Here is a 24,918-nt window from a genome sequence, read left to right as displayed (position 1 = left end):
GGACTTATTGGACGTCTGTTCTAAAACTGCTGTTTGGTTTGAGTTGAGATACTTGGTCGAGTTCATATCTATACACCATGCCTTCAACCCGCGACCTGGCCGATCCCAAGGAGTATCAGAAGATTCTCCACTGGGCTGAGACACAAAAGGATGGAGCGATCCCTTCCTTCGCTACGCGACGCAACGACCCGTATGAGGTATATCGTTCCATAGTTCCCCGGAGATCGATTTTATCCGCTAACCTCTCCTAGTACCAAGCTGGCTTTGGCAACTCGTATGTGTAAGCACCTGCATCGAGTAACGTACCTGACTGATATTGCATAGTTTCGAGTCCGAGGCGGTCCCTGGCACTATTCCACGGGGCCAGAATAGCCCGCGCAATGTCCGTTTCGGCCTCTACGCGGAGCAGATCACTGCCACGGCGTTCGTGGCTCCGAGACACGCTAACAAGAAGGCGTGGCTGTATCGTGCGCGCCCAGCAGTCGCACACCAGGGCTTTGTATGTACCCACATTGGGTTATTGTGATCCATGCTGATAGACCCCCTAGACAGAACTCCCAGATAACAAAGACACCGAGTCCAACTTCTTGCCGTTGAACCCTCGCGTCCATGTCTCACCCACACAACTAGCATGGCACCCCATAGACATCCCGGAGAAGGAGGAAGTGGACTTTGTCTCCGGCCTGAAGACGATCGCCGGCTCCGGCGACCCGACTCTGCGTGAGGGACTAGCAACTCATGTCTATGTCGCCAACACGAGCATGAAGCAGAAGGCCTTTGTCAACTCGGATGGCGAGTTCCTCATTGTTCCTCAGCAGGGTGCACTTGATATACAGACCGAATTCGGCCCTCTCTTTGTTCAACCCGGCGAGATTGTTGTCATTCAGCGAGGCCTGCGCTTCCGCGTGGAATTGCCGGATGGCCCCTCGCGTGGCTACATCCTTGAAGTCTGGGGAACGTGCTTCGAGCTGCCGGAGCTGGGCCCCTTGGGGGCCAATGGCCTGGCCAATGCACGAGACTTTTTGAGCCCTGTCGCCCATTACGAAATTGCCCAGGAGCCCTGGGAGATTGTGTATAAGCTTGGGGGCAAATTCTTTAGAAGCACGCAAAACCACAGCCCTTTTGATGTGGTGGCCTGGCATGGGAATTATGTATGTGCTCCCGCGGTTGACCCGGGGTCGGCTCGTTGCTCACCCGGTCTTAGGTCCCTTATAAATATGACCTGACCAAGTTTGTCAATGTGGGCTCCATTTCGGTGGACCACATTGATCCGTCCATTTTCTGTGTCCTGACAGCCAAGTCACGCGACCCGACTGCGCCGTTGGCCGACTTGCTGACCTTCTCTCCGAGATGGGATGTCGCATCTCGTATGTTTCATGTTTCCCTCCCCCCAAGCCCAAGATGAATTGCTCCTTCTTACAGACTCATCCAGACACTTACCGTCCCCCATACTACCATCGCAATGTCGCTTCTGAATTAATGGGCCTCATCTACGGCCAGTACGGCGGCCGTTCCGACGCCTTCAAGCCGGGCAGTGTATCCTTTGAATGCGGAAGTATGCACACCCCCGCCATGCTTCAGCCTCGTTTCCAATGTATTCCAATGCTGATCTCCTTCCCTATTAGTGGTCCCCCACGGAGTGGCTTACGAGGAGTTCAAGGCGGCGAGTGAGAACGCGCCGCCGGTGATGCAAATCTCCGAGGCCTCGATCGCAATCATGTTCGAGTCCAGTCGGCCGTTCACGATCACCGATTATGCGTGGAACAGCACAAATAAGCACGAACACGAGCCGAAGATGTGGGACAGTCTGGTGGATAACTTCTCCAACCATGCGAAGGAAGTGGAGGAGATCCTGGCGAAGAAGGCGCAGACCTTGTCTGTATGATAGAATGAATCAGGTACGAGGGCAGAGTGGAGATTGAGGTTATGCATGGGCTCAGTTACACGTGATTCGCTCTTGTTGCTTCCTTTGTTTCCACATTTTTGGCTTCCTTCCCTGTTTTGGCTCTCTGTTGACCGTACGGTGTATACATTGTACGCCCTTGGAGCGCTAAGGTATCCAGAACTAGGTATTTATATTGCATCCGCGATGATGCAGGCTGTCCAGGTTTTCCATCATCCAGGAAAAGAGAAACAAAACGAACCAAATAGTACCGAATGGTTTAACCGCCTTGCTGATCCCATCTGATCTCTCGTATCCTCGACCCTTCCAAGAGTGTTCCATCGGCCGGTCGGTGTCTCGGCCTCCGCCCACGCCGGCGCCGGCGCGAGAACACCGCCGACGCCGACCGTCATTCAGTCGAACAAGCTGCCACCACTGGATTAAATGCAGCCAGAACCTGCGGCCGACAAGCTCATTTGGGTCTGGTAGGTAGAAAAGTAGACAAATGATCGGAGAATTGATACCCCTCCACCTTCGTCCGCCCAATCCCTGCGAGTCAAGGTACCGGATTTAAAGGATATAATTATGGATTCGGAGTAACCATTTGTGAATACGGAGTAAATAATATTGTCTGACACCGCAACACCAGTCAGATCCTGGACTAGATCCTAGACTAGTGATTCGGAATACGGGATCCACCAGTCCACTGAAGGTCCCCCGCTTAAGCTAGCTAAAGCTGTGCGCCGATTGATGTGCTCGGGCTTTGTCGCACTTTCGCGCTTCGGCGCCCGCGAGATCCCTTCACGGAAACCTTGTTAGATGCGACGCTTGTCTGCAGACTACCGGCCTGGCCAATTATTCATATAGCCCTGCCAGGGGTCACCTCATGGCGTTCCCAATATCCTCTGTCCTGAACTCGTCCAACAACACGGCTGTCTGGGTATACACATAACCCCAGAGCCACGCTTTCTCCTGCCTGGTACCTGCCTATACTTCTGGGCATCATCCTATACATCGAAACAATCCTCCGATCGCACACGCTCACACCTATCATCACCACCATGGGAGGCCCCTATGCCTCCACCGTCGCGCAGCTAGGCGGCCGACCAACGGTCAAACTCGATGTCCCCCTCTGCTCCGTCTTCCTCGCAGCGTTCCTCGGATTCGGAATCTGCCATATGGTGCTCTTCCGCCGTAACCTTGCCCGAGGCCACAAGTTCATCCCCTCCGCCGTCACATTCGGTTTCTGCATGTCGCGCGTGGTCGCCAATGCGATGCGCATCGCCTGGGCATGTCATCCAGAGAACGTGCGCATAGCCATTGCGGCGCAGATCTTCGTCGCCGCCGGTGTCCTCCTGCTCTTCATCTTGAATCTACTTTATGCGCAGCGCATGCTGCGCGCCGCGTTCCCCGCCTTCGGGTGGGCTCGCCCTGTCTCATATGCGTTCAAGGCGTTATATGTGCTGGTGGTTATTACAATTATCATGTTGATTACGGTGATTATCCAGCTCTCGTATACCCTCAATGCGAACACGCACCGCATCGATCGCGATATCCAGCTCTACGGCGTGACGTACTTTGCCATCGTCTCCTTCCTGCCGCTGCCAATTGTTTCGCTGGTCCTGCTCTTTGCGGAGGAGAAGCACGTCGCGTCATTCGGATCTGGATCTTGGCGTATAAAGGCGATCATCGTCTTCGTGGCTGGCACGCTGCTGTGTCTGGGAGCTTCGTTCCGGGCCGGGACTGCCTGGATGGCGCCGCGTCCTGCATCGTCCCCACCCCCTTACATGCACAAGACTTGCTTCTACGTTTTCGATTTCGGAATCGACCTGGCTGTCGTGATCTTATTCTTGTTCGCCCGGGTCGACAAGCGGTTTCATGTCCCCAATGGAAGCTCCAAGGTGCGGCATTACCGGGGGGAAGTTGGCTTCCAGAAGCACGTTCCCCTTGAGCAGGTCCAGAAAGACGAGGCGGGGCGCGATATTGAGAAGATTAGCAGTCATCAGTGGCTCTCTGCTGCAGGATAGGGGGACAAGACGATTGTCGCATTAATTACCAAAGATACCCTATGAGAAGATAGCCTTCATTTGCAACCGATTTTTCACATCAACGCTTTGGGGTTATCATGATTGACTTCAGTGTGATGCCATACACCTCTAATTACAATTACCCTTCAGATTATAGACAAGTGCCAAGGGAAGGCAACTAGTGAGTTAATGCAAGACTGAGTCTCCCGTCATATAGATATCTCGTTTAGAAACAGCTCGAAGAGGTAGGAGTGGGGTAGTCGCGGTAGTTCTACTTCTACCGGATTTAATTGGAGTCATCCATCCGCACACGGACCCACGTAGAGATACGAACACCAGATCAATACAAAGACGGTATGTCTGTGGCATGGGAGAAATTATATCATGGGCAGATAGATGTTCCATCCCGAATGGCATGGGTTCATTGGCATATCTCAGGGGTGGGCTTGGGTACGCTGAACAACTCTGCTCGCGAACAGAGCTGTGATTGCATCATCCACGACAATGGGACGAGAAGGTACTTTCCAGACTGTCAGATCTCGCAATGGGTCTTTTATTTTCATGATTGGTATCAACAGACGGCCAGGCATCACACCATACAGAATTAAGTTGGCAGCGAGAGCCTTGTTTGTATGCAATTTCCTCCCTCCGCTAGCCCAGTAGCCTTCTGAAGGACAACAATGACATCTATCACAGGAAATAGTCGGGTGTGCGTCTCGATACCATGGGCTCTCCTGCTCGGGGGCAAGGATCAAATTGTAAACTAAAGGAGGCGGGAGTCAGCATGGGTCTATCCCCATAATAAGGGTCGCCGATGTCAATGGGAGTAACAAAAGATTCACTCACAATGTGTACTTCAAATGCTCGTCGATCTCCATAATCGCGGCCTGGTTGCCGCAGCGGTAACAGTAATTGGGCGCTGTAGTAATTGGTGGGTCAGCCATCGATCCCAACAAGAAGCCCCAACAAAGCTTCCACTCCCCACGCTGGACATACCGGAAAAGATGGTCACCACGTTCCGATCCTGCGACCAGTTATATCCCTCCATCACCAGTTGGTGCGCCCGTGCAACCAGAGTCAAGCCGTTGTTGTGGTTGAACGCCTCCGAAATGTCCTGTCCGAATGTGTATCCCGCACCACGAGGAGAGATTCCCCAACCACAGCGATCGTCCGGATCACTCCAGAGCAGATCACACATGGGGCCCTCGTGCGGGACTTCTTGAATGCGGTCCAGAGATCGAATGTTGTCTAAGGTGTCGATGGACGGGCTCAGCCCACCATGCAGACAGAAGATCTGGTTTTCAATGAGAGCAGTGAGGGGAAGGTAGTCAAAGAGGTCGGTGAAGTATTTCCACACGTTGGCGTTGCCGTATTTGCGAAGGCACTCGTCGTAGAAGCCATACACCTGGGTGATCTGGCGGGATTCGTGGTTGCCACGAAGGATGGTAATACGTTGGGGGTAACGGATCTTCAGGCAGACCAGGAGGGTCACGGTCTCAACAGAATAGTAGCCTCGGTCGACATAATCACCTGCAAAAAAAGGCAGGAGGTCGAGTCAGAATGGTTGTTGTTTGGGCGTTCAGAAAGAGCACACAAGCTTGGCCCCACTAGCTCCAACCGACAAGAAAGCCAACGACTTACCCATGAAGAGATAGTTTGTATCGGGGTTGGGACCGCCGATGCGGAAAAGCTCCATTAGATCGTGAAATTGACCGTGTATATCACCGCACACCGTCACCGGGCATTTCTGTGGTTGAATTGTCAGCGGTGGTCCAGGTGGGCGGCAAACACCCGACCGGAGTCGACAATCACGATAAACATACCACAGGCTGCACGTTCGACTCCTCCTGCAATACCTCTCTTGCCTGCAAAGCAGAAAATTCGTCAATTCCAAGTACTGCGCCATGTCCAGCGGTTAACCCACCCGATCGCACAGCCGTCGCACATCCTCCTCCGCTAATTGCTTGCACGTCATCAAACTCTCGATCCAGCCATCCAAAGTAGGTATGGAGCCGGGGTCGCTCGTCGGCGAGAGGTGGTGTGGTTCAGGCGACCTTGCGGCATCGATTTCCATGTTGTTATCCATGGTGGGCACAGCTGGCGTAAATAGGGAGGAGGGGCCAGCTGGGGGTGGAGGGGCGGTCTCGTGAGAAAAGAATACCAAGGTTTGGCCCAGGGATCGTGAAAATTAGGAAAGAAGGTGGATTACGAAAGAAAAGACAATTCGGTAAACACACAGATTGTTCCCAAGATCGACTCCAGGGATGAGGGATGGGGGGCTGGAGTGGAGGGGGAACAGAGCGGGTAAGGGAGAAGAGATGGGAGATGCGGGAAGGTCAGGCAGGTTTGGCAAGTTTGGAGGTGAGTTTGCGCCACATTGCCTCAGCCACATCGCTTGGCGGCTAAAGCTACTGTAGGTATGAATGAATACGCCTCAGACCTGCATGCCTGTAGTATGACTTTATGGGACTATACGAGCATTAAGCGCATCATTGAGTTCAATTATTCCTGCCTCATCACAAAGTCTTTATTTTGGAATTTTCTAGTCTAACCAATTCAAGCATCAAGATGGGCGAGGACCTCATGCTCAGCCTCATGATTTATATTTCCCCACTCTCCGTTCACCCCATCGCCCAACAATACCAGTTTTATGTTTATTGGGGAACAAAATAGAAATAAATGATACCCTGTTCGCAAATTCTCTCGCGGGTGTTAAATAGCTCTGCTTAAATTCAAGTAGCTGAAAATAATTTGTAGTTTACCTTTTGAGGGAAAACATAAGTGACATTTCTCCGAGGGCCAAATGCGAACCCCTGCCACTGATAGTGTACCTGTTTTGAGCACTCAAAGACAAAAAAAAAAGCCATAGGCAGTTGTTCCAAAGGCTACTGAGTCATGAAAACCCCTCTACTCCCTCGGCCTTGACCTCGGGTGATTGAGAGTTATTAAGCTTAGTTCCCCCAAAAACGTGGCCGTTGATTCAATAGTAGGAAAATCTGTCCTGATAATGGACGAAATCAGAACTCGGCTCTCAATGAAAACGCGAGGAAATGATATCACTTACAGTGACATGTAATTGAAAACGTCACCTGGGTTTTTCTCGCGTAGCTCATGCATGTGCTTGTCAGGGCTAGGGAAGGATCCACGTGAAGTTCTCTTTAAATTGCAATTGAGATGCTTGATCTGATCCATCTTCTCGAAAGGAGTGAGAAGATAGCCAATGGTCCTGGATGGTTGAATGTATCCGTAGTGGCATGCGTTTTCCTTTATCCTCTCTGAAATCTATACACCTCCATCACAAGACACAGACCGTGCCTGGATGCTCGCGAATTTGACGTTCATGCAGTTGCAGCAACCTTAGATGGACCACCAACGTGATGGGTTCTCCGCATGGAACCGTGTCACAGCAAAGGGGGCGAGGACATGTCTTTTCATAGTACTCAACAATCACCGTGCCCTTTCCGGCCGATGCAATGGACATCGCATATCACATCGATTTGGGTGGCTGCGCAACAAGAAACAATTACGGCTGCGCCTTTGGACCCAGAGTCCGATTCGATACCTTTGCTACAGAGACCTCATGCGCAACGTGAGTGGTGGAATATATCGAAATTATCTAGACCTCTGAACAGGGATTCAAATGAAGTTTTGAAATGGTTTATATGCACTACTGCCGCTGGTAGATTCTACTCCGTCTCCGTCGCAAACTTCAACCGCAACATTTAGAGATCCCCAGTCGCAGCTAAGTTTAGCTTTTGCCTATTATTCAGGGGGTCCCGAAAGTTGAAGGTTGCTTACCAATAGCCGGCTTCGGCGTCTATTTTGATTCCGAAATACAATTCCCCCATTGCATGCAGCGACTGAGTTTATCTATCCCACTATGCTTAGTGCCGGTCCACAAACTTGATTTTCGATAAGTAATTTGGTCAGCGAAGGCCGAAGCGACGGATGCTGAATAATAGCCTTCAGATTGTTATGATATAATATAAGCTAAGACCTACCCCTAACGAGGGCAAGCAGCTTTTTAATTCTGTACGATAATCCAGGCGATTTATCACTGAAACATAATGGCCACCATTCTCGTCACCGGTGCCACCGGCAAACAGGGAGGCGCTCTCATCAAAAGTCTGATCACGAAGAATGCGCCCTTCAAGATCCTTGCGGTGACCCGCAACCCGCAATCTGCCTCCGCGCAGAAGCTCCTCAACGAATCAAAGAACATCACCCTCGTGCAGGGTGATCTAGACAACCCGAGCGACATTTTCAAGAATGCACAGAGCCAGACATCAGAGCCCATCTGGGGTGTATTCAGTGTTCAAGTATGAGCAACCCTTTCAGAACTAGAATCCCCTTTCTTTTTGGCATGGAATGCTGACGTAACGTCATGACGATAGGCAGCGATGGGAACCAAGGTACCGGAAGATGTACAGGGCAAGACTCTCATCGATGAAGCTCTCAAACACGGCGTCAAGCACTTCGTCTATACCTCGGTTGACCGCCACGGCGCAAAGTCCATTGACAACCCGACCAACGTCCCTCATTTCATTCGCAAACATGAAATCGAGAAACATCTGATAGAAAAGACTAAAGACGGCCAAATGGACTGGACTATCCTGCGCCCGACTGCTTTCTACGACAACCTCACGCCCAATTTCTTTGGCAGGTTCTTCTCGACGTGCTTCAAGATGTCACTGAAGGGCAAACCGTTGCAGTTGGTCGCTTGCAGTGATATCGGCGCCGTCGCAGCAGAGGTTTTCCTGCATGCGGAGGATTACAAGGGCCGTGCTATCTCTCTCGCGGGCGATGAGTTGACCTATGATCAATTTGCGCAGATCTTCAAGGAGAAAACAGGACAGACCATGCCGACTACATTTACTTTCCTATGCTGGGTCATGGTGACGATGGTCAAGGATATGGGATACATGCTCAAGTGGTTCCATGATGAAGGATACAAGGCGGATATCGAGGAAGTCAGGAAGATCCATCCAGGGCTCAAAGACTTTGGAACTTGGTTGGAGACGGAGAGTCAGTTTAAGAAGCAATGAGGGACAGTGAGGAGGAATGCAAAATGCAAAGCGTACAAGCAATATGGACACATAAATTAATGTTTAATAATACATATATCGAATCAAAGAAGATCAAGTCGGCCCCATGATTCGTTCGTTCGTCGCGGTCATCACTCGTCAAATTATGTAGCTATCTCCTTGTCGGCGAAGCGCATTTAGATAATGTCGCCGCCAAAGCCACCTCCAAAGCCACCAAATCCACCAAAGCCACCCCCACCAGGTCCACGGCCACGGCCAGATGGAGGCCCAAACCCTGGACCAGGAGGGTCATAGCGCGCTCCGGGTGGTGCACGAGGGTCATATCCACGGCCAGCACCACCAGAGCCTCCGAAGAGGGGATCATCGAAAGTGGGATGCATTCCACCGCCACCACCAAAGCCAGGACCCATTGTTCCGCGGAGCGGGTCATTGGGCCCAAGTCCTGCGGGGTAGAGATCTCTGTCTCCGATATTGTAAGGGCTTCGACCACCTGGGAAGCCGGGGGGTATCCGCCCGGGGGTACCCGCGGGGAGGTTGGTTGATTTCGAACTCATCCTCGAATCCAGGTGGAGCAAAATCACCGGGTGGGTTCGGTCGGCGAGGGGCGGCAGCTAATGGATCATCAAATGGGTATGGGCGAGCAGGCTGAGGAAGGGAGTCGTCACGAAGGGGATCATGCGGGCGCCGCGTCTCAGGGCGCTCCCGAGAGGCCTGACTCGGATCTTCATAGCCTTCCTTGGATAATCCCGGCGCAAGCTTCTGGATCACGTTGATCTTGAATAGTCCGATCAGGTCACCCAGTCGAGCAGGCGAAATAAACACATCGCGAAGGGCACCAGGGAGATCCCCCGTGTGTGTGAGCGGGAGAGCGGATTCGGAGATATAGTCTTTGGCGGGGAGGTCAAACGAGCTGGTGCGATCATCGCCCAAGGCCAACGCGAATACCACGGCGTTGTTGCCAAGGCGGCTCACTTTTAGCACGTATTGCATTGAAGATTGTGCGTGCGCATATCGAAACGCGAAGGTAGGGTAGGCGTTCCATTCGGTGGGGAGTGCGGGGGTTTCTGTAGATGAATCTGCCCAAAGATTAGCGAACAGGAAAAACTGCGTACAGGATAAAAGAAAGGGGTATACCAACCCAGATTATGGTCCTCTCCAAGTCCCACTAGCCGGAAGTCGACCGCTGCCATGCAGGCATGACCGACCAGAGCTACCGCTTCGTAAGGTGTTTGGAGACTCGGCTGGCCGTTGCCGAGGGCTTTGGCAGCGAGGCCCAAGACATTGTCCGGGCTGAGTGCACCTGCTCCAGTCATTTCGGAGTGTTCCTGTGAGTGATCTGAATACGATCTGGGTTGCAAGGGAGAGAAGTTGGGAATATATTTGAGGAGAGACCAGGCAGCTGGGGGTGATGCAATCAAGAGCCGCCCCGCGGATCAACGATGATCCCGTAGGGTGGTGGGGAAGTATGCGGAGGCTCCGCCTTGGGCATCAACGAGTGAATAAAAGAGAAATATGACGGTGGATAGATAGAATTCAGTAGAATTTCGAAATAATTGTAAGCATTGTTACCTAGCGAGGCAATCCGAGGATATAATTTGGGGTCGTTAGCATCACATCGTCAGAAAGCACCAAAACGCTACCCCGAAATTGTTCCCAATTCCCATAAACAGGACAAGAGAACCTCAAGCAGCACTTCCAGGACATGGTAAAAATTTTTGACAAGAGCCATGCCAAAACAGAGAGCCGATGACCCACAGAGCAGGAGCAGAAATAACAACGCTCATCAATACAGAGAAAGTATGATACTGTCTCTGGCGAATTTGCCCCGAGCGTGGTGGTCCGAGCTCGTGGCTCATCCGGTGCAGCCATGCACCGCATATGCATGCCAAACAAAGCAAGTGGAGAAAGGAGCCGAGGCGCGAGAAATGCTAGCAAAACTACCATCCCGACTATCATACAGCAATCCCATCCCCGCAAGCAGCTCTCCCCAACTCGTCGGTTTTTGTTCCAAGAGGCTCTGAAATATCCAAAGAGCGAACCTATTGTGATGACAATACGTCCTACGGTAGACGGCCGATCACTGACACAAAATTAACCATAAATAAAATATTTACCACATAAGCACCAACTACTCAGAAAGTCTACCAAAAAAACTGCACTACAGCATCGCCTTGGGGAACTTCTTCATCGCCTGTCGCACACCCAGATCCGCCAGAATCTCCTCGGTCCCGCCCAGGATGGCGTCGAATTTGTACGTGCGGTGGAACATCTCAATGATCTTGCCCATGCCGCTCTGCGTGATACCACGGCCACCGAAGATGTTGGTCGAGTGGTCTGCAATCTCCTGCGCTGACCGGGTGGCATGCGACTTGAGCAGGCCGATGGGTCCGCCCAGGTGCGCCGACTGTTCGGCGTAGCTCATGTTGCACATCTGGTAGGCGATGGACTCGAGCCAGGCTTGGTTGGATTCGGTGAGAGAGATCATGCGGGCGAGCCTGGTTGCAGAATGTTAGTTCATAAGCTTGGCCATTGCTGTGACGGGGGAGAAATCTCACTTTTGGCGAATGACTGGCTGTTCAACGAGCTTCTTGCCAAAGACGATGCGCTGGTTGCACCACTTCAGGCACTCCTCCACAATCGTCATGGACATGCGCACCACGGCGGCGACCATCATAAATCGCTCGTGGTTGAAGTTGCTCATGATGACAATGAAGCCCTTGTGCTCCTCGCCCAGGAGGTTGCCGACGGGGACTTTGACGTTTTCGAACGACACAAAAGCAGTCGCGGCGGCAGTCGAGTAGGAAGTTTTGATCTGCTTGGTTTCGACGCCCTCGCCGCGGGGAATCAGCAGCACCGAGAAGCCCTTATCGGTCTTGCACCCAGTCACAAAATAGTCCGCAAACATGCCGTTGGTGATCCACTTCCTACAGACGGGTTTCGTTAGCCTAGGGGAATCCAGCTAAAGAAGCTCAGGCCGCACTCACTTGGTACCGTTGACAATGTAGTATTTGCCGTCCGGGGTCTTCTCGGCGGTCGTCTTAAGGCCGGCTACATCCGAGCCAGCAAAAGCCTCGGTGATGGCAAGACACATCTTCTTCTGACCCGACAGGACCTCAGCGGTGACGCGCTCCTTGAGCTCGGTGTTCCGCAACCACGCCTGCACCGCGGTAAGCGAGATAGCCATACCAGCCATGTTGCCATCCTGGAAGCCACGAGCATTCGCCCGCACCAGCTCCTGCGTGACAATCATATCATGCAGATAGTCAAACTCTTTCCCATCAATAACACCGCCAAGCAGCGAACGACCATGCAGGTGCTTTCCGGGGCCCAATCGCATGGCCAGGACATTGGTCTCCGCCATGCGGTCAATCAGCTCCTGGCTGATATAGGTGCCATCGCTCTCCTTCTCCTGCGCCTCGGGTGTAACGTATTTATCCGTGAATTCGCGCACGGCCTTCTGCAGCCGGCGGTGGCTCTCCTTGAAGTAAGGGCTTTTGAACTGCGGGCGCAGCCACAGCGGCTCCGCATAGGGGACGGGGCTCAACGCGCCGGGCTTAGGCTCGATCACCTCGGACTTCTCGCCCTCGAGGGTACCGATGCACAGCTGGTCGCGGTACTTCTCGAGGACCTCCTGCCGGTGAAGGTTGTAGAACTCGGTGGTGGCATCTTGACCGGCGACCTGGGCGAGCACGACGGCTCCACCGGGGTGGGCGTCGACGAAATCGGTCAGGTCATACACGCGGTGGTCGATGATGCACCAGAGGGAGTCCTCGGTGTTGTGTTTGGCGACCTCGGCGCGGGTGAGGGTTTGAGCGGGCATGGTTGGGGAGGAGGGGGGGAATCAGTCGGGAGAGTAGAGAAGGGAGAGAATGGGCCAGGTGGGCATCCGTCACTTCAAGTATCCAAAAAGGCTGGACCAGCTGGGCAGACTGGCCCACGGCCAGCCCGCAGGTGGCAGCACTGGCGTTCCCCAGATTTCTGCGGTCGCCAATCATCGTGCATCTGATTTTCAGCCGAGGCCCGAGAGGTGCTGAGTAATCATTGTCATGCTCTGCTGGCCAGTCGTCCGGCGGAGATGGAAGCAGCGAAACTTCAGCGGGGGTTTCCTATTGCAAGCAGAAGAACCCGATAGTTACTTCCCCGAATCAACACCGCTCGTCGGGCGAATGGAATGTAGCGAAACAGTCATCGTCGCCCGTTTCTTCGTTGCCTTCTCCACTGCTTAATTCTTTCACGGGCGGCCCCACTGGTGAATAGCCGGTTGGGTGGAACGGCCAAGTATTTAAGATTGTACAGAGATTAGATACTATCCATGCGTCTTCGGCTCTATTCTTGACGTTGCGGGCTCAACATCTCAGCGAATAGGCATTGGATGCTACATATTGGCTGATCCCAGACGATGTGCAGTTGATACTCGATAACCGACTGTAGCCGAGGCCTCACCCGATCTACATCCACTTTCCACTTGGTCATTTCAATCTGCATCAATCGGTAATTTTACTTCCAGCTTGCGCCTCGGTTTCATATTTCAAGACTCTAGGAAGTCTAGAGGCACAGCTTAAATCTAAATTTGGACTATACTGTGAACGGTCTCATCGACTACGCGCCGACTCAAGGTCACAACGCCGTCGTCGGTTTACAATTTCCACGCCGTGTGCCGGTCACTCATGATGAAATTGACTTGCAAAAATCATTAATGATTCAGTGAATTACTCGACGCAAATGAAACAGAATCCAGAGCCAAGAGGCGCCAACCCAATGCAGGTGCACCCGATGGACGGGGCTTGATATATGCCTCGTTCGGCTCCGCAGCAGTCAACTGAGGCAAGTTATCCCCCGAATCACGTTAAGAGGACAGAAAAGCACACATGTACCGTATATCGCATACAAAATAAGTGTGAATAGTCTATAGCCTATGTACAAATCTCAATCTCCCAACCACCCACTTAGCTATGCAGCCCTACGGCCGGCGTCCTGCGCCCGCCTGCGCCCGATTCACCCGAATCTCCTGCATCGCCTCCTTAATCAGCCACAGACAGACAGGCTGTGCATCAGACCCAATGCGCCAACTTCCCAGGACAACGCCCCTCTGCTCGAGGATCTCGGTCGCGCGCTCCCAGCGACGGCGCCAGAGCTCTTCGCGTTTAGTTGGGAGGGGATCGCTCACGCCGTAGCTGTTGTAGCTGCTCGTGGATGGCCGCCCGAGGGATTGATTGGATGCAGATGTGCGCAGGCCCGGCGCGGAGGAAGCAGAAAGATTGAGTCGATCTGTGGCGTAATTGAGAGCTGCTTGGGCCGCGGCTGAGGCGGCAGCCGGGTATGATTGTTTGGCACCTGGTGCTGCAAGTCGCGGGGTGGAGGCTCCGCTGGATGCAGACCCGATGGTGGAAGAGGTGTGGGAGCGTCGTGGAGGCGGGATTGGAGGCGGCGCTTTGGAGCGCGCTGGTAGTCCTGCTGGGTTGCCTTCGCTAGTAAGGGGCTCCGTGCGAGTGCGAGTGATCGGGGATGGATCCAGGTCGAGCAATGGATCTGCCTTAGCCGTCGATGAGCGTCGAGGCGGCAAAGGAGGGACTGGTTTACGGCGAATCGCCTCTTGCGTCGATACTGTGTCATGTTTCATCGCAGGGTCGGTCACATCGGCTACTCCAGACGTCGTCCGTAGCGAAGAGGGCTTTGTCGGCTTGGTAGGAGGGGCCCGTGGTTTCGTTGCCGTGGGAATCTCGGGAACAGTATCCTTCGCGTCCTCGTCTCGTAGGTCGATCAGGTCCTCATTATCAAGATGCTTCGAATCGATGGGGGGCGGAGGCGCCAGTGGCCGACGAGGTGGCAGTGTCGGTCTGTTGACAAGAGCGTCCGAATGGGCGGCAAGCTGGGGAGTGCTATGGCTACGACCAGATGCTGATCCCAGGTGGCCAACAGATTGATCGAAAAATGGCTTGTTGTCTGCGGTCGTAACATCACGGATGAAAATGCCCAGAATGCGGCCGGGGTTTGCCAGCGCGATATCGGTGTAGACCTCCAGATCAGCCTCGCCGCTGTCGCCCACGAGGATGAACTTGCGTGAGGGGAAATCCCGCATAATCTGTTCCAGGGAACCCCGTTTGCGCTCTGCGGTTGGTTCAAAAATGCCTTGCAGCATACCTGTATACTGCTTGAGATGGAAAGAGCCCGGCGGCAGGCCGACCAACTTGAAGTATCGGTCCAGAAGCGGATATAGTTGCCACGGCGCATTGGAGACATAGTGGATTTCCACGCCTTGCTTGGCCACCTGGGTATACCACTCGCTGACGCCGTCAACAGTCAACTCGGCAAGCTCACGGACGAATGTGTTTCGGAACATCTCCTTTGCGCCACTGGCAATGGCGGAGTGTTTCACGGTATCGTCGATGTCACTAATCAGACTGATGCCCACCGGCTCGATGATATCGATCGGCTTCGCGGCAGACAGGTCCTCTGAAGCGAGGACCCGGATATGAGTCGGGGCGAATGGCATGGCAGCGCGGATACTAAAATGCCCCGATTCGTCGGTCAGAAGGTTCCGGGATTCGCTCTGCTCATCATTGAAAAAGAACACTGTCACCGGCATGCCGGCCATGGGGTTTGTCAGGAACGAACGCAGCCTCTCCATCAGATGCGCATTGGCCATGGATATTTCGTCTTTGGTCATGGACGCGACTTGGCCGGTGCCGGCGCCCGCCCTTGCCCGGTCGCCATTGGAGCTCTTCCAGGCTTCATCCGCCTCGTTCTCCGCCTTGTCCACCAGAGTCTGCATCTGTTTATCCACCAACTCATCCTCGCCCTTGCTAGGCAACCGTTCAGAGCTCTCGTCGGCCGATGCCCCGGACGGAGCCGGGATACCGCTGAGCGTTCTCGCCAGCTTGACCATCAGACGATGCTTGCGGCTCATCGGACCCCGACTAGGCGCATATATCCACCCACGCACGTCAACATCGACAACCGCGTTCTCGAGGTTAGGGTCTTCCCAGCTATCCCCTGTAGGCTTGCTCTTTTCCGAGAGACCGCGGTACTCATCGATAGTCTCCGACCACGAGTCGCGTCGTTGGCGCCCGCCAGTCTCAACCTTCTTCTTGGGTCTCAAGTGTCTCGCGTAGCTGGGAAACAGTACCATCTCCTCGTCGCCGGATCGTGCGATCTCCACATCTGGGAATGCCCCCGGTGTATGGTAATAGTCCTGCTGGGGATCGCCCCGCTGGCTAGTCCACCGCGACGCATAAGACTGGCCAACTTCATTTGCCGCTTTGAACCACTCATACGCCTTCTTGCGGCGACTGCCAGGGGTAGCGCCGTCGCCACTGCCCGTGCCCCATGCCGATGCCATCGAGACTCTCACAGCATCTTTCGCCCCGTCCGGGGTCTCTCCTCGAATCGTTCTGGAGCGTCTCCCAAGCTGACTCCCTACCGCAGCTAGAGCAGTTCTCCCGCCCCGCAACAGCCGTCGCCTGGACCCAAGAAGAGACGCAACGAAGCCCTCGCCGAGTCTGCGATTACGCGCCGCAAGCCGCGCCTGCCGCTTGACGATGGCGCGGTAGATACGCGACTGCGCCCGGTGTCGGAGCGCCGGGAGGGCCTCGTAGCGGAGATTCCAGAGCCGGTCTTGGGTGCGCCGGGTTGCCTGAGGGCCAACGAGGATGCGGAGGAGGGATGAGAGTCTGCTGGGTCGGGGTCGGAAGCGAGAGACGGGTTTCCAGTTGGGGAGGAATGGGCTAGCTATAGGCAGCCGCCTAGATAAGAAGGACCTTGAGCGAGAGACTGGCCAACGAAAATATGGTTTGGGAGCCAGGGTTTCCGGAGTGTTGGAGGGGGAAACTAATTGGTGGTGGTTCTGTGCGAGGGGACTCAGCCCTGCGGCTGGCGTCCAGTTAGTAAGAATAGTCTAGTGCGGCAAGAGACAGTCTCAGGAAGAAGGCAACGATAAAGAGTGCCCAGATCCAGGTACTCACGGAAAGGATTCAGAGAGCGCTGATGCAGGATGCTAAGGATATGCGGAGGACAACAATTTGAGGAGCGGAGACATTTAGGTACAGTGCCTGCGGGGCGCGGAGCCGCCATGACGCCAGGTTGCTTCGGCCCAGAATTGACTTCATTTTGTACTCACGGGCACGGCAATAGCCTTGCAGGGAATCGGCCTTGCTATTCCTGGCTTAGTAGGAATCCTCATTGATTGTCATTTCTTACTACGACTTATTATGCCCTGTGTCAGTGCCGAGAAACTGTCCATAGGCTAATTCTGGGATCTCATAGGGTATTGATTTCTGAGAGGGCCCGTCAACAACACTCGGGGCCAAATATATACTTTGCATGTGACAACAAAAACCGATGCTGTTACCTATGTGTATTCATTCCTTCATAACATCAAATAAAGCAGAACGAAATCCCAAACAAATGCCGGGGCGCCTTCCTATGCACGAGGGTATGGTAAGATTTCCGCAAATATACAGTACAACAGCCAAAGCCAGCTATGCGCTATCTTCGGTATAATTGATCTTCTTCGCGCGACTACTCCGCCGCGTCGATGTTTCAGTAGTCACAGTCTTTTCCATTTCGGCAGACATGCGGCCTACCTCGTCCGACTCAGGTGTAGACTCAACTTGGTCAGCCTTCCGTTTTGTACGAGACTTGGCCGAAGTGGGCGCCCGCCTGGTTGATGTCTTGGTTGATTTCTTGACCGGAGTCTCCAATTCGCCATTTGGGGTAGTGGGTTCTATCTTCATCTTCTTGGAAGCACTGCGCTTCACTGGGCTTGTGCTGGGCTTGGGTTTGACAATCTTCTTTGCGGGACGGAGCCATTCCTCCATGCCCCGAGGCCAATAGACTCTTCTCTCCGGGCCGCCCATGCCGACTTCCTCGTCGGGAACAGTGCGAGGCGGAGGCACCGCTCCTTCAAGATCGACAAAGCCACCATTCTTCTTAGAATTCCGTGGCGGCTTGAACGGCTGGTTCTCATCGGTTCGTGTGTATGGAATTAGGTCGTTGATTAGATCGTGGCCGGGCAGCTTGAAAGTTCGCATCAGCTCAAATACGGCCTGCTCCTTGTCCTTGGCCTCGATCATCAGGTCCATCGTAGGAACACAGGGTGGTAAAGTGGCCACGCGGTCGCTGTGCTTACGTCGTTGCCGAGGGGTAATGGCCGGAGCAGTTTGCTCTGAATAGTGCATCTTCTGTGTGATATCCTTTCGGGACCAGGTGGCCGCGATACGGTCGTAAAGCGCCATGATATCCTGCGTGCCTTCGCGCAGCTCGTTCCCATCGAACAGAATGTTGTGATGGTGGTAATCAAGTACGAGAGGAATATTCAACTCCTCGCAGATGGGGAGAAGGTCATGGACTGTCCAGCTGACGTCGTCGTTCTCCAGGACCAGCCGGTTCTTGATGTCCTGCGACAGAACAGCATAATTCTCGCGGAAACGGTCCAGAGTTGCTGCCTTGTCACCAAAGACGCCGCCCATGTGCAGAATCATTACGGCATCACGATCCTGTTGCGGAGGCAACTTGAGAAGCTGAAGCATCTCTGAGTGATACTCGAGGTCTCGATAGGAGCTTTCCACCACTTCTCTCCTGGGGGACCCGAGCTGGGTGAACTGGCCAGGATGAACCGATACTCGGTGGCCCAGTTCTGCAACCACCCGCCCTGCATCTGCGAGTACTTCTGATGCGAACGGCGCCAGTTTGTAGCCATACTCTTTATGGCTGGCAAACGGGAACATCTCGCTGCTGAGGCGCATGAACTTGATGCCGTACTTATCATTCCAGCGCAGGAGCTTGACTAGGTCGCGCGCATTGGCAAGTCCCAGTCCCTCGACAAAGGCCTGCCCTCGCGCGACGTCTGCTGGTTGTTCCCGATTCGGCCGATTCTTGGTTGGGTGTGGGGGCTCGTTGGGATCATTCAGTGGATGCCGATTTTCTAAAATGGAGGCAATGCGGCATGTACGGGAGCAGAACACTGGGGGATTGGAGTAGCGGAGATAGGTATTCAAGCAAGCCTGGGCACACATCAGCATTGGCAGTTCAGAAGATCAACAGAGACATTGTTCTGCTCGGAAGGAACTTACATATCCCAGGCGTCCTTTCCAGGGTAGAGGAAGGTAACTGCTGTTCACTGGAGGCGGCCGTCCCAGAGCTTCCTGAAGCTCCTCCGCGTCCACCGGCACATCTTCGTCCGATTCTGGATCGAGGGAGGCCTCAGCCTGACCAGCAGGTAGAGAAACGTCCCCATTCAGAATATCCGCCGGCTTCACGCCGGCGACAGTTGTATCTATCGCCATGGCGACAGCTTCCGGATTGAACGCGTTATCAAGATCGTGCGCGAGGCCCTGTGAATGTGTCTGAGGAGTCGATGCGACAAGCTTGCCGGGGTATGTCGAGAAGACCGCGAGACCGGTGGGAGCACTTGGGTGGAGAAGAGGAAAGCGCGGAGCCAGTCGCGCGACATGAAAAACTTGGCCCAGAACCAGGGCAGGCGATCTGGCGCTCGCCACGGCAATCGATCGATCGGGTAGCCTCAGTGACGAGGGGTGGCGACGGGCCCCCGGGCTAGACCTCGGGGGGCCGGCATGCTGGATTGGCGGTGCACGCAGCAGCCGTGCGAAAGACCGACACATGCAGCGTGCTGTCCAACTTCTGGGAGGAATTGGGGGTTGAGGGGGGTGTGCTGGAAGAACGGAGGTTGCATTTACGGCTGGATTGGCGCGCGGGTTTGCGGCGGGACGATGACGCGCTAATCGCAAGGGCGCGACGCATCGCGGAGTTGGACTATACTCCGTACGGCATACAACCAGGAACAAGGTCGGCTCTGTATGATAGGAGACTAGAACGACAGAGTCTAGGGAAAGCACACGAGTATTTCATTTTGAATCTATACTACTGCTCTACCATTAGCAGAAGGGAAGTGGAGTCATCCTATTTTTTTTGTTTTCACCCAGCGACAAGGTACAGGGAGTCTATACCCTCGTGATGAAAAAGGGCGACAGTCCACAACGGTCTAATATGGTCTGGAGGTGGAGTAAGGCAGGCATCTTCCAATTTGTGTCAGGAACCTGGAACCGAGTAGGATATTGCTTGACCACTTGCATTGCGGTTATATGATGCCAGGCTGGCCCAGAATTGATGCGGCGGAGTTCTTGACTTCTACAGGATAGGATGAGCCAGCCAGCTGACAGAATAAGCTGGACAACCCCACGATGGAAGAGGAGTCCAAGCTCCTTCTCACCAAGTATGACTCTATCCAGAAGACGTGGACGAACGATCAACACGGCCGTGAGGAACATTTCACGAGCCCTGACCTGCGGCATGCAGGGCGCACCAGGGGTAGGCAGGACAACCCCTTAGGTCCAACACGTCTGGCCAACACCCTTGCGGTATCTATCAGGGCAGTGCAGCATATCTACTGAGTGCACTGGATGGAAGGGACGGGCTGTGGAACATGGCAAGCAGAATTGATCTTGATCTTGATGAACGGGGAAAAATGGGTAAAATAGCCCTAATCCAACCCAGATCGTTTGATTGAAGATGTAAGCAGAGTGCAACGAAATTCCCAGCAAAGCGACAACGAAGGGAGAATGCAGAAGCTGTCGCGCGGTCAACAGACTTGGTCTTGCACACTCAGTTCAGAGGTCCATTCGACGCGTGTTGAGTGCTTGACATCATGGCCAGATTCCACGGTAACTGGGCTCGCGGAGAATATTTTCAATGCGGAATGAAGGCACTCACACCGTGGCTCTCATATTTGCGAGGCCTACGCAATCAAGCCCCTGTGGCAGCTCAACCTAAAGAACCTGTGATGTGTGGTAGTGCGCTGGCCTCGTCAACGGGACGATGTTTGGATATTGGATATGGATAGAGTGATGTGTCTAGATCCCTGTTACCGTCGAGCACATCAACGAACGCACTGTTTTGCGGAGGCGGAAGACAGTACCATCCTCCAGAGTGGGAACTTTACCATGGACTTCTACTCGTTACGGCTGGAATGGCGCGATTATCGCCAAAGTCCATCTGGTCGAGGCAAGCGCGAGTGGTGCACCCGCATTCTTCGCGTTGCGAGGCCGTTGCGTGCCCGACATACATCGTGGGCTTGGACCGCAAGGCGATGGTATCTCCCATTCTTTTGGCCAACGCTGGAGAATGCTAGTGGCTAGCAGTATTTATTTATACTCGACGGGGCCGAATTCGCCTTCCTCCTGGTTTTTCAACCGTCTGTCTTTTGCAAGTTGAGAGATTTAACCCTGGTGGTTGAGTGCTTAGCTTCAGACTGTTGACCTTGATACCCGCTTGTTTACGAGTTATCCTATTCTTTTTTGGTAAGTAGATGCGCACGATACCTGGTACTTGGATTGAGGAGCTCTCTGGTCGACTAACGAGGAGTAGATTCTCTCCATAATGAAGGGCATTGCGATCCTCGGCGGCCTGTTGGCGAGTGGTGCCTCTGCGCATATGCAGATGATGAAGCCCTACCCTATCCGCAGTCCTCTGAACAAAGACAGCCAAGGCCAGAAGGACTACTCCTACACGAACCCGCTGTCGACTTCGGGAAGTGACTACCCGTGCAAAGGTTACGCCAACGACCCGTTCGAGTCGCAGGCAACCTACTCTCCCGGCCAGTCGTACGATATGGAGCTTGATGGCAGTGCCACCCACGGCGGCGGCTCTTGCCAGCTCGCCTTGACCTATGACCACGGCAAGACCTTCAAGGTGATCGAGTCAATGCTGGGCGATTGCCCGATCGCGAAGAAGTACGACTTCACGATCCCCTCCGATGCCCCGTCAGGCGAGGCCCTGCTGGCCTGGACCTGGTTCAACAAAGTTGGAAACCGCGAGATGTACATGAATTGTGCTATGGTCACGATTGGGGGCGGCTCGAGCAGCGCTGGGAACAAGACTCAGAGCACGAGCAAGGGCAAGGTGGTGCACGGCAGCAAGCTCGTCGACAAGCCGATGGCGGCGGTGGGCAAGATGTTGCACATCAACCACCCACCCATGGAGCAGGCCGACAAGCGCGACATGACCGATGACGCGGATGACACCGAGATGATGGGTCAGTCCAAGACCGCCGCCTTCGACAGCCTGCCTGAGCTCTTCGTCGCCAACGCGGGCCAAGCAGGTGGCTGCGTGACAATCGAGGGCGAGCCGGTTGACTTCCCCAAGCCGGGAGACAATGTCGTGGGCAAGATCGATGGGAATGGCAAGGGCTACAAGTGCACAGGCAGCGCTCCTTTCCTCTCCAGCAGCGACAGCGACTCTTCTTCCTCTTCCACTTCCAAGTCGGACTCTCCTGTCACTTCCACCACCAAGTCGGACGCTTCTTCCACTCCCAAGTCGGATTCCAAAGAGGTCAAGAGCACGTCCTCCAGCAAGTCGTCCTCCAGCAAGTTGTCCTCCAGCAAGACGTCCTCTATCAAGAAGTCCTCTAGCAAGAAGCCCACCAGCAAGACTTCTTCCACGACAGACGCCGGCAAAACTACCACCAAACAGCAGAAGGAGACCGACTGTCCCGACGAGAAGTCGGCCCTGTCCACTCGCAGTACCACCACTGACACCCCGTCTGTGTCCAAGGTCGCCTCGCCATTTGGTACTCCCACCGCTGATCCCCGTGTTCTCAGTGGCCAGGCTTCTCTCAGTGGCCAGTCAACTGCCGTGGCCTCGACCAACAACGCCTTCTCCAGCTACGTTGCCCAGTGGACCTGCACTTCCGGCGAGATTCTATGCTCTCCTGATGGATACACCTGGGCCATGTGCTCCAATTCACGCCCCATATTCATGGGCGCCGTTGCTCCGGGCATGATGTGCCGTTTGGGCGAGATGGTCGCTGCCGGCTGGAGTCCTTGAAAAGATCTTTCCCTTGAGAAGATATCCCCGACTGGGTCGGTCAAGTCTTGTTCTTCTACCCTTCTTCCCTTGGTGTTTGGCGCCGGTGTTTTCTATTTCCTATCGACGGAGCAATGGTCGTGTGATGCTTATGTCGATGCTGATGTCCTCATGCTTTTGATATTCCTAATGACGGTATCGGGATGTGTTCGGTTTCTGCAGGTGTATTAATGTTTTGATGCATGGGGGTTGGTCAGGGTGGCTTTTGTTTCCGTTTTTATGTCTATGTAGCCCTAGGAACAATATATTCAACCACTACTTTTTACCTACTATGTCCATCCCGATCAGATTGTAGAATTGTCATCATTCCATTCACTATTAGTATTATGTCGTATGCAAGGCCCGCAAGCCCTGCCCATCTGGGTGCTGATCACCGTGTCTCCCAGGTAACGTACACATTCAATCTGAATAGCAAAACATGGTATCTCAGCTCGAAATGGCGAAAAGGTTCATACATTCATCGACTGGCACCTTCAGAGCACGAGTCGGCCAAACAAAAAGCACAAGATCCAGGTGCATAGCATGTAGTAGCAAGCACACAACCACCCTATATCCTAGCGAGATATATATATATATAAAAGCAAGATGGGCATGGATCTGCACAGCCTAAGCCTTAGTAGTTACCGGTGTAGGCAGAGCTACCGTAGCCATAGCCATTCTGTACCCCCGTGGCAGGCGTACTGTTGACGTTGGTGTCCTTCTTCCCACCCCATGAGCCGAACCAGTTCTTCTGGGGTTGCTTCTCAGTGCCCATCTCGACCTCACCGGGGGTGGGGTGTCCGGGAAGAGCATCGACTCCGCCACTGGCCACGGGGTTGTTCTTCTTGCGGCCCCACCACTTGCGGCTGGTGCCGGAAGTGTAGTTGTTGGCGGGGGAGGGGCCGAAACGCTTCTCGCGTTTGTGGTGGCGGGCGAGCAGCACCTGGAAGAGAATGGAGATGAGGAAGAAGAAGCTGGGGGGAACAGTCAGTATTGATGATCACGGGTGGTGGTTGTGTTGGGGGGGGGGGGCGGCAAATCGGGTGTGCACTCACATTCCGATAATCGAGACTGCAAAGACAACCTTCTCCAGCTCGCAGGCCATCTTGAAGCTTGTGCCGGCTGGGGTATCGGCGTTATTATCGGCATTGCCCTTGCCCAGCGGGGTATCCACAGTCCCTTTGCACGTCTGGGTTCCGCGGCGGGTCATGATGGCGATGGCGATCATCGCGCCGGTGAAGCAGACATCGAGCACGACACCGAGGAAAGCGAAGAAAGCGACTCCGCCGAGACAGCAGACGAAAAGGGTCCCCAGGATGCCGTAGAGGGTGGCGGCACCGGCTAGACCCTCGACGGCCTTGATATAGGTTGGGATAGCGAGATCATGGCGGGCGAGGACGGCGAGGTAGTAGGAAAAGATGCCAAGGATGACGGCCGAATCGAGGAACTGCAGCACGCGGATGGCGAGGCTGAAAAAGCGCAAGACAACTCCGCCGACTCCCATGATGGATGGTGACGATGGAATGCACGTATTTTGCAAATATGTGGGAGGGTTGCACGGTTTAAAGAGCGAGGGCCCGCGAGGCAGCAGGATTCAGGGCGGATTATAAGAAGACCCTGGCACCTGCGCGACGCAATAGTTGAAGATCAGTGGATGCGCCCCAGCCGATCCCTGGCGCAGCGCCGGCCCTGATGGGGACATGGCCGGGTCTGCGCCACAAGGCGTGCGCTTGGCGGGCCTCAGGGGATCCGCTGATGTCAGTCTGGCGCAAAAAGCAGTGCTTGGCAGGCTTTTGATTTGAGGGCGACGAGGCTGGTGGAGGATCGAAGCTCCACCCTGCCGCTTCGAGACGGCGTTCGCTCTGGGCAGATTACTGATTTGGTCCGGGCGGTGCAGTGGAAACCGCCACTGCATGTGGAGACTGAAAGTACGCCGGCAAGGGCACTATGGCAATGGCAGCCAATAATGATTATTATGGCAAAGATGACTGAGGCAATGCGCGCATGGCAAAAAGGCGAGGAGTTCCCAGCCCTTCGTGTTGGAGCCATCGCCCAGAGAGGCTGGCAACTTCCCGATGCGGTACTCCTACGTCTACTCGCAAGACCC

The 24,918-nt window shown here is 54.2% G+C and overlaps 11 protein-coding genes across 11 annotated transcripts; 5 read left to right on the top strand and 6 right to left on the bottom strand.

The window, feature by feature from the left end:
• Nucleotides 1-77: 77 nt before the first annotated feature.
• Nucleotides 78-1,885, top strand: N7482_006476 (putative homogentisate 1,2-dioxygenase; the record flags this gene model as incomplete). Its single annotated transcript, XM_056688601.1, has 7 exons — nucleotides 78-197; nucleotides 252-274; nucleotides 325-499; nucleotides 549-1,151; nucleotides 1,205-1,367; nucleotides 1,433-1,555; nucleotides 1,626-1,885. 7 exons carry the CDS (start codon nucleotides 78-80, stop codon nucleotides 1,883-1,885), a joined length of 1,467 nt encoding a protein of 488 aa, XP_056541030.1.
• Nucleotides 1,886-2,943: 1,058 nt separating this feature from the next.
• N7482_006475 (uncharacterized protein) lies at nucleotides 2,944-3,909 on the top strand (the record flags this gene model as incomplete). Its single annotated transcript, XM_056688600.1, has 1 exon — nucleotides 2,944-3,909. One exon carries the CDS (start codon nucleotides 2,944-2,946, stop codon nucleotides 3,907-3,909), a length of 966 nt encoding a protein of 321 aa, XP_056541029.1.
• Nucleotides 3,910-4,599: 690 nt separating this feature from the next.
• Nucleotides 4,600-5,995, bottom strand: N7482_006474 (serine/threonine-protein phosphatase; the record flags this gene model as incomplete). The annotated part of the gene is made up of 6 exons (XM_056688599.1): nucleotides 4,600-4,672; nucleotides 4,756-4,828; nucleotides 4,906-5,439; nucleotides 5,551-5,656; nucleotides 5,733-5,774; nucleotides 5,834-5,995. 6 exons carry the CDS (start codon nucleotides 5,993-5,995, stop codon nucleotides 4,600-4,602), a joined length of 990 nt encoding a protein of 329 aa, XP_056541028.1.
• A 1,981-nt stretch (nucleotides 5,996-7,976) lies between these two features.
• Nucleotides 7,977-8,954, top strand: N7482_006473 (NmrA/HSCARG family protein; the record flags this gene model as incomplete). Its single annotated transcript, XM_056688598.1, has 2 exons — nucleotides 7,977-8,228; nucleotides 8,304-8,954. 2 exons carry the CDS (start codon nucleotides 7,977-7,979, stop codon nucleotides 8,952-8,954), a joined length of 903 nt encoding a protein of 300 aa, XP_056541027.1.
• Nucleotides 8,955-9,130: 176 nt separating this feature from the next.
• On the bottom strand, nucleotides 9,131-10,267 carry N7482_006472 (proteasome inhibitor PI31 family protein; the record flags this gene model as incomplete). Its single annotated transcript, XM_056688597.1, is given in 3 exon segments — nucleotides 9,131-9,434; nucleotides 9,445-10,030; nucleotides 10,093-10,267. 3 exon segments carry the CDS (start codon nucleotides 10,265-10,267, stop codon nucleotides 9,131-9,133), a joined length of 1,065 nt encoding a protein of 354 aa, XP_056541026.1.
• An 845-nt stretch (nucleotides 10,268-11,112) lies between these two features.
• Nucleotides 11,113-12,774, bottom strand: N7482_006471 (acyl-CoA dehydrogenase family protein; the record flags this gene model as incomplete). Its single annotated transcript, XM_056688596.1, has 3 exons — nucleotides 11,113-11,449; nucleotides 11,510-11,878; nucleotides 11,939-12,774. 3 exons carry the CDS (start codon nucleotides 12,772-12,774, stop codon nucleotides 11,113-11,115), a joined length of 1,542 nt encoding a protein of 513 aa, XP_056541025.1.
• Nucleotides 12,775-13,914: 1,140 nt separating this feature from the next.
• N7482_006470 (phosphatidate phosphatase App1 family protein) lies at nucleotides 13,915-16,293 on the bottom strand (the record flags this gene model as incomplete). The annotated part of the gene is made up of 1 exon (XM_056688595.1): nucleotides 13,915-16,293. One exon carries the CDS (start codon nucleotides 16,291-16,293, stop codon nucleotides 13,915-13,917), a length of 2,379 nt encoding a protein of 792 aa, XP_056541024.1.
• A 1,138-nt stretch (nucleotides 16,294-17,431) lies between these two features.
• On the bottom strand, nucleotides 17,432-19,573 carry N7482_006469 (UV-endonuclease UVE-1; the record flags this gene model as incomplete). The annotated part of the gene is made up of 2 exons (XM_056688594.1): nucleotides 17,432-18,955; nucleotides 19,025-19,573. 2 exons carry the CDS (start codon nucleotides 19,571-19,573, stop codon nucleotides 17,432-17,434), a joined length of 2,073 nt encoding a protein of 690 aa, XP_056541023.1.
• A 579-nt stretch (nucleotides 19,574-20,152) lies between these two features.
• Nucleotides 20,153-20,362, top strand: N7482_006468 (uncharacterized protein; the record flags this gene model as incomplete). The annotated part of the gene is made up of 1 exon (XM_056688593.1): nucleotides 20,153-20,362. The coding sequence occupies one exon, from the start codon at nucleotides 20,153-20,155 to the stop codon at nucleotides 20,360-20,362; it is 210 nt and encodes a 69-aa protein (XP_056541022.1).
• A 985-nt stretch (nucleotides 20,363-21,347) lies between these two features.
• N7482_006467 (putative extracellular protein) lies at nucleotides 21,348-22,793 on the top strand (the record flags this gene model as incomplete). The annotated part of the gene is made up of 1 exon (XM_056688592.1): nucleotides 21,348-22,793. The coding sequence occupies one exon, from the start codon at nucleotides 21,348-21,350 to the stop codon at nucleotides 22,791-22,793; it is 1,446 nt and encodes a 481-aa protein (XP_056541021.1).
• A 652-nt stretch (nucleotides 22,794-23,445) lies between these two features.
• Nucleotides 23,446-24,315, bottom strand: N7482_006466 (uncharacterized protein; the record flags this gene model as incomplete). The annotated part of the gene is made up of 2 exons (XM_056688591.1): nucleotides 23,446-23,785; nucleotides 23,867-24,315. The coding sequence occupies 2 exons, from the start codon at nucleotides 24,313-24,315 to the stop codon at nucleotides 23,446-23,448; spliced, it is 789 nt and encodes a 262-aa protein (XP_056541020.1).
• Nucleotides 24,316-24,918: the final 603 nt, after the last annotated feature.

Source organism: Penicillium canariense, assembly GCF_028826845.1.
Source record: "Penicillium canariense strain IBT 26290 chromosome Unknown utg000004l_segment0_segment0, whole genome shotgun sequence".
Taxonomy (NCBI): domain Eukaryota; kingdom Fungi; phylum Ascomycota; class Eurotiomycetes; order Eurotiales; family Aspergillaceae; genus Penicillium; species Penicillium canariense.
Note: the sequence above shows the minus strand (reverse complement) of the source record. Positions and strands in the feature narration are given on the sequence as shown.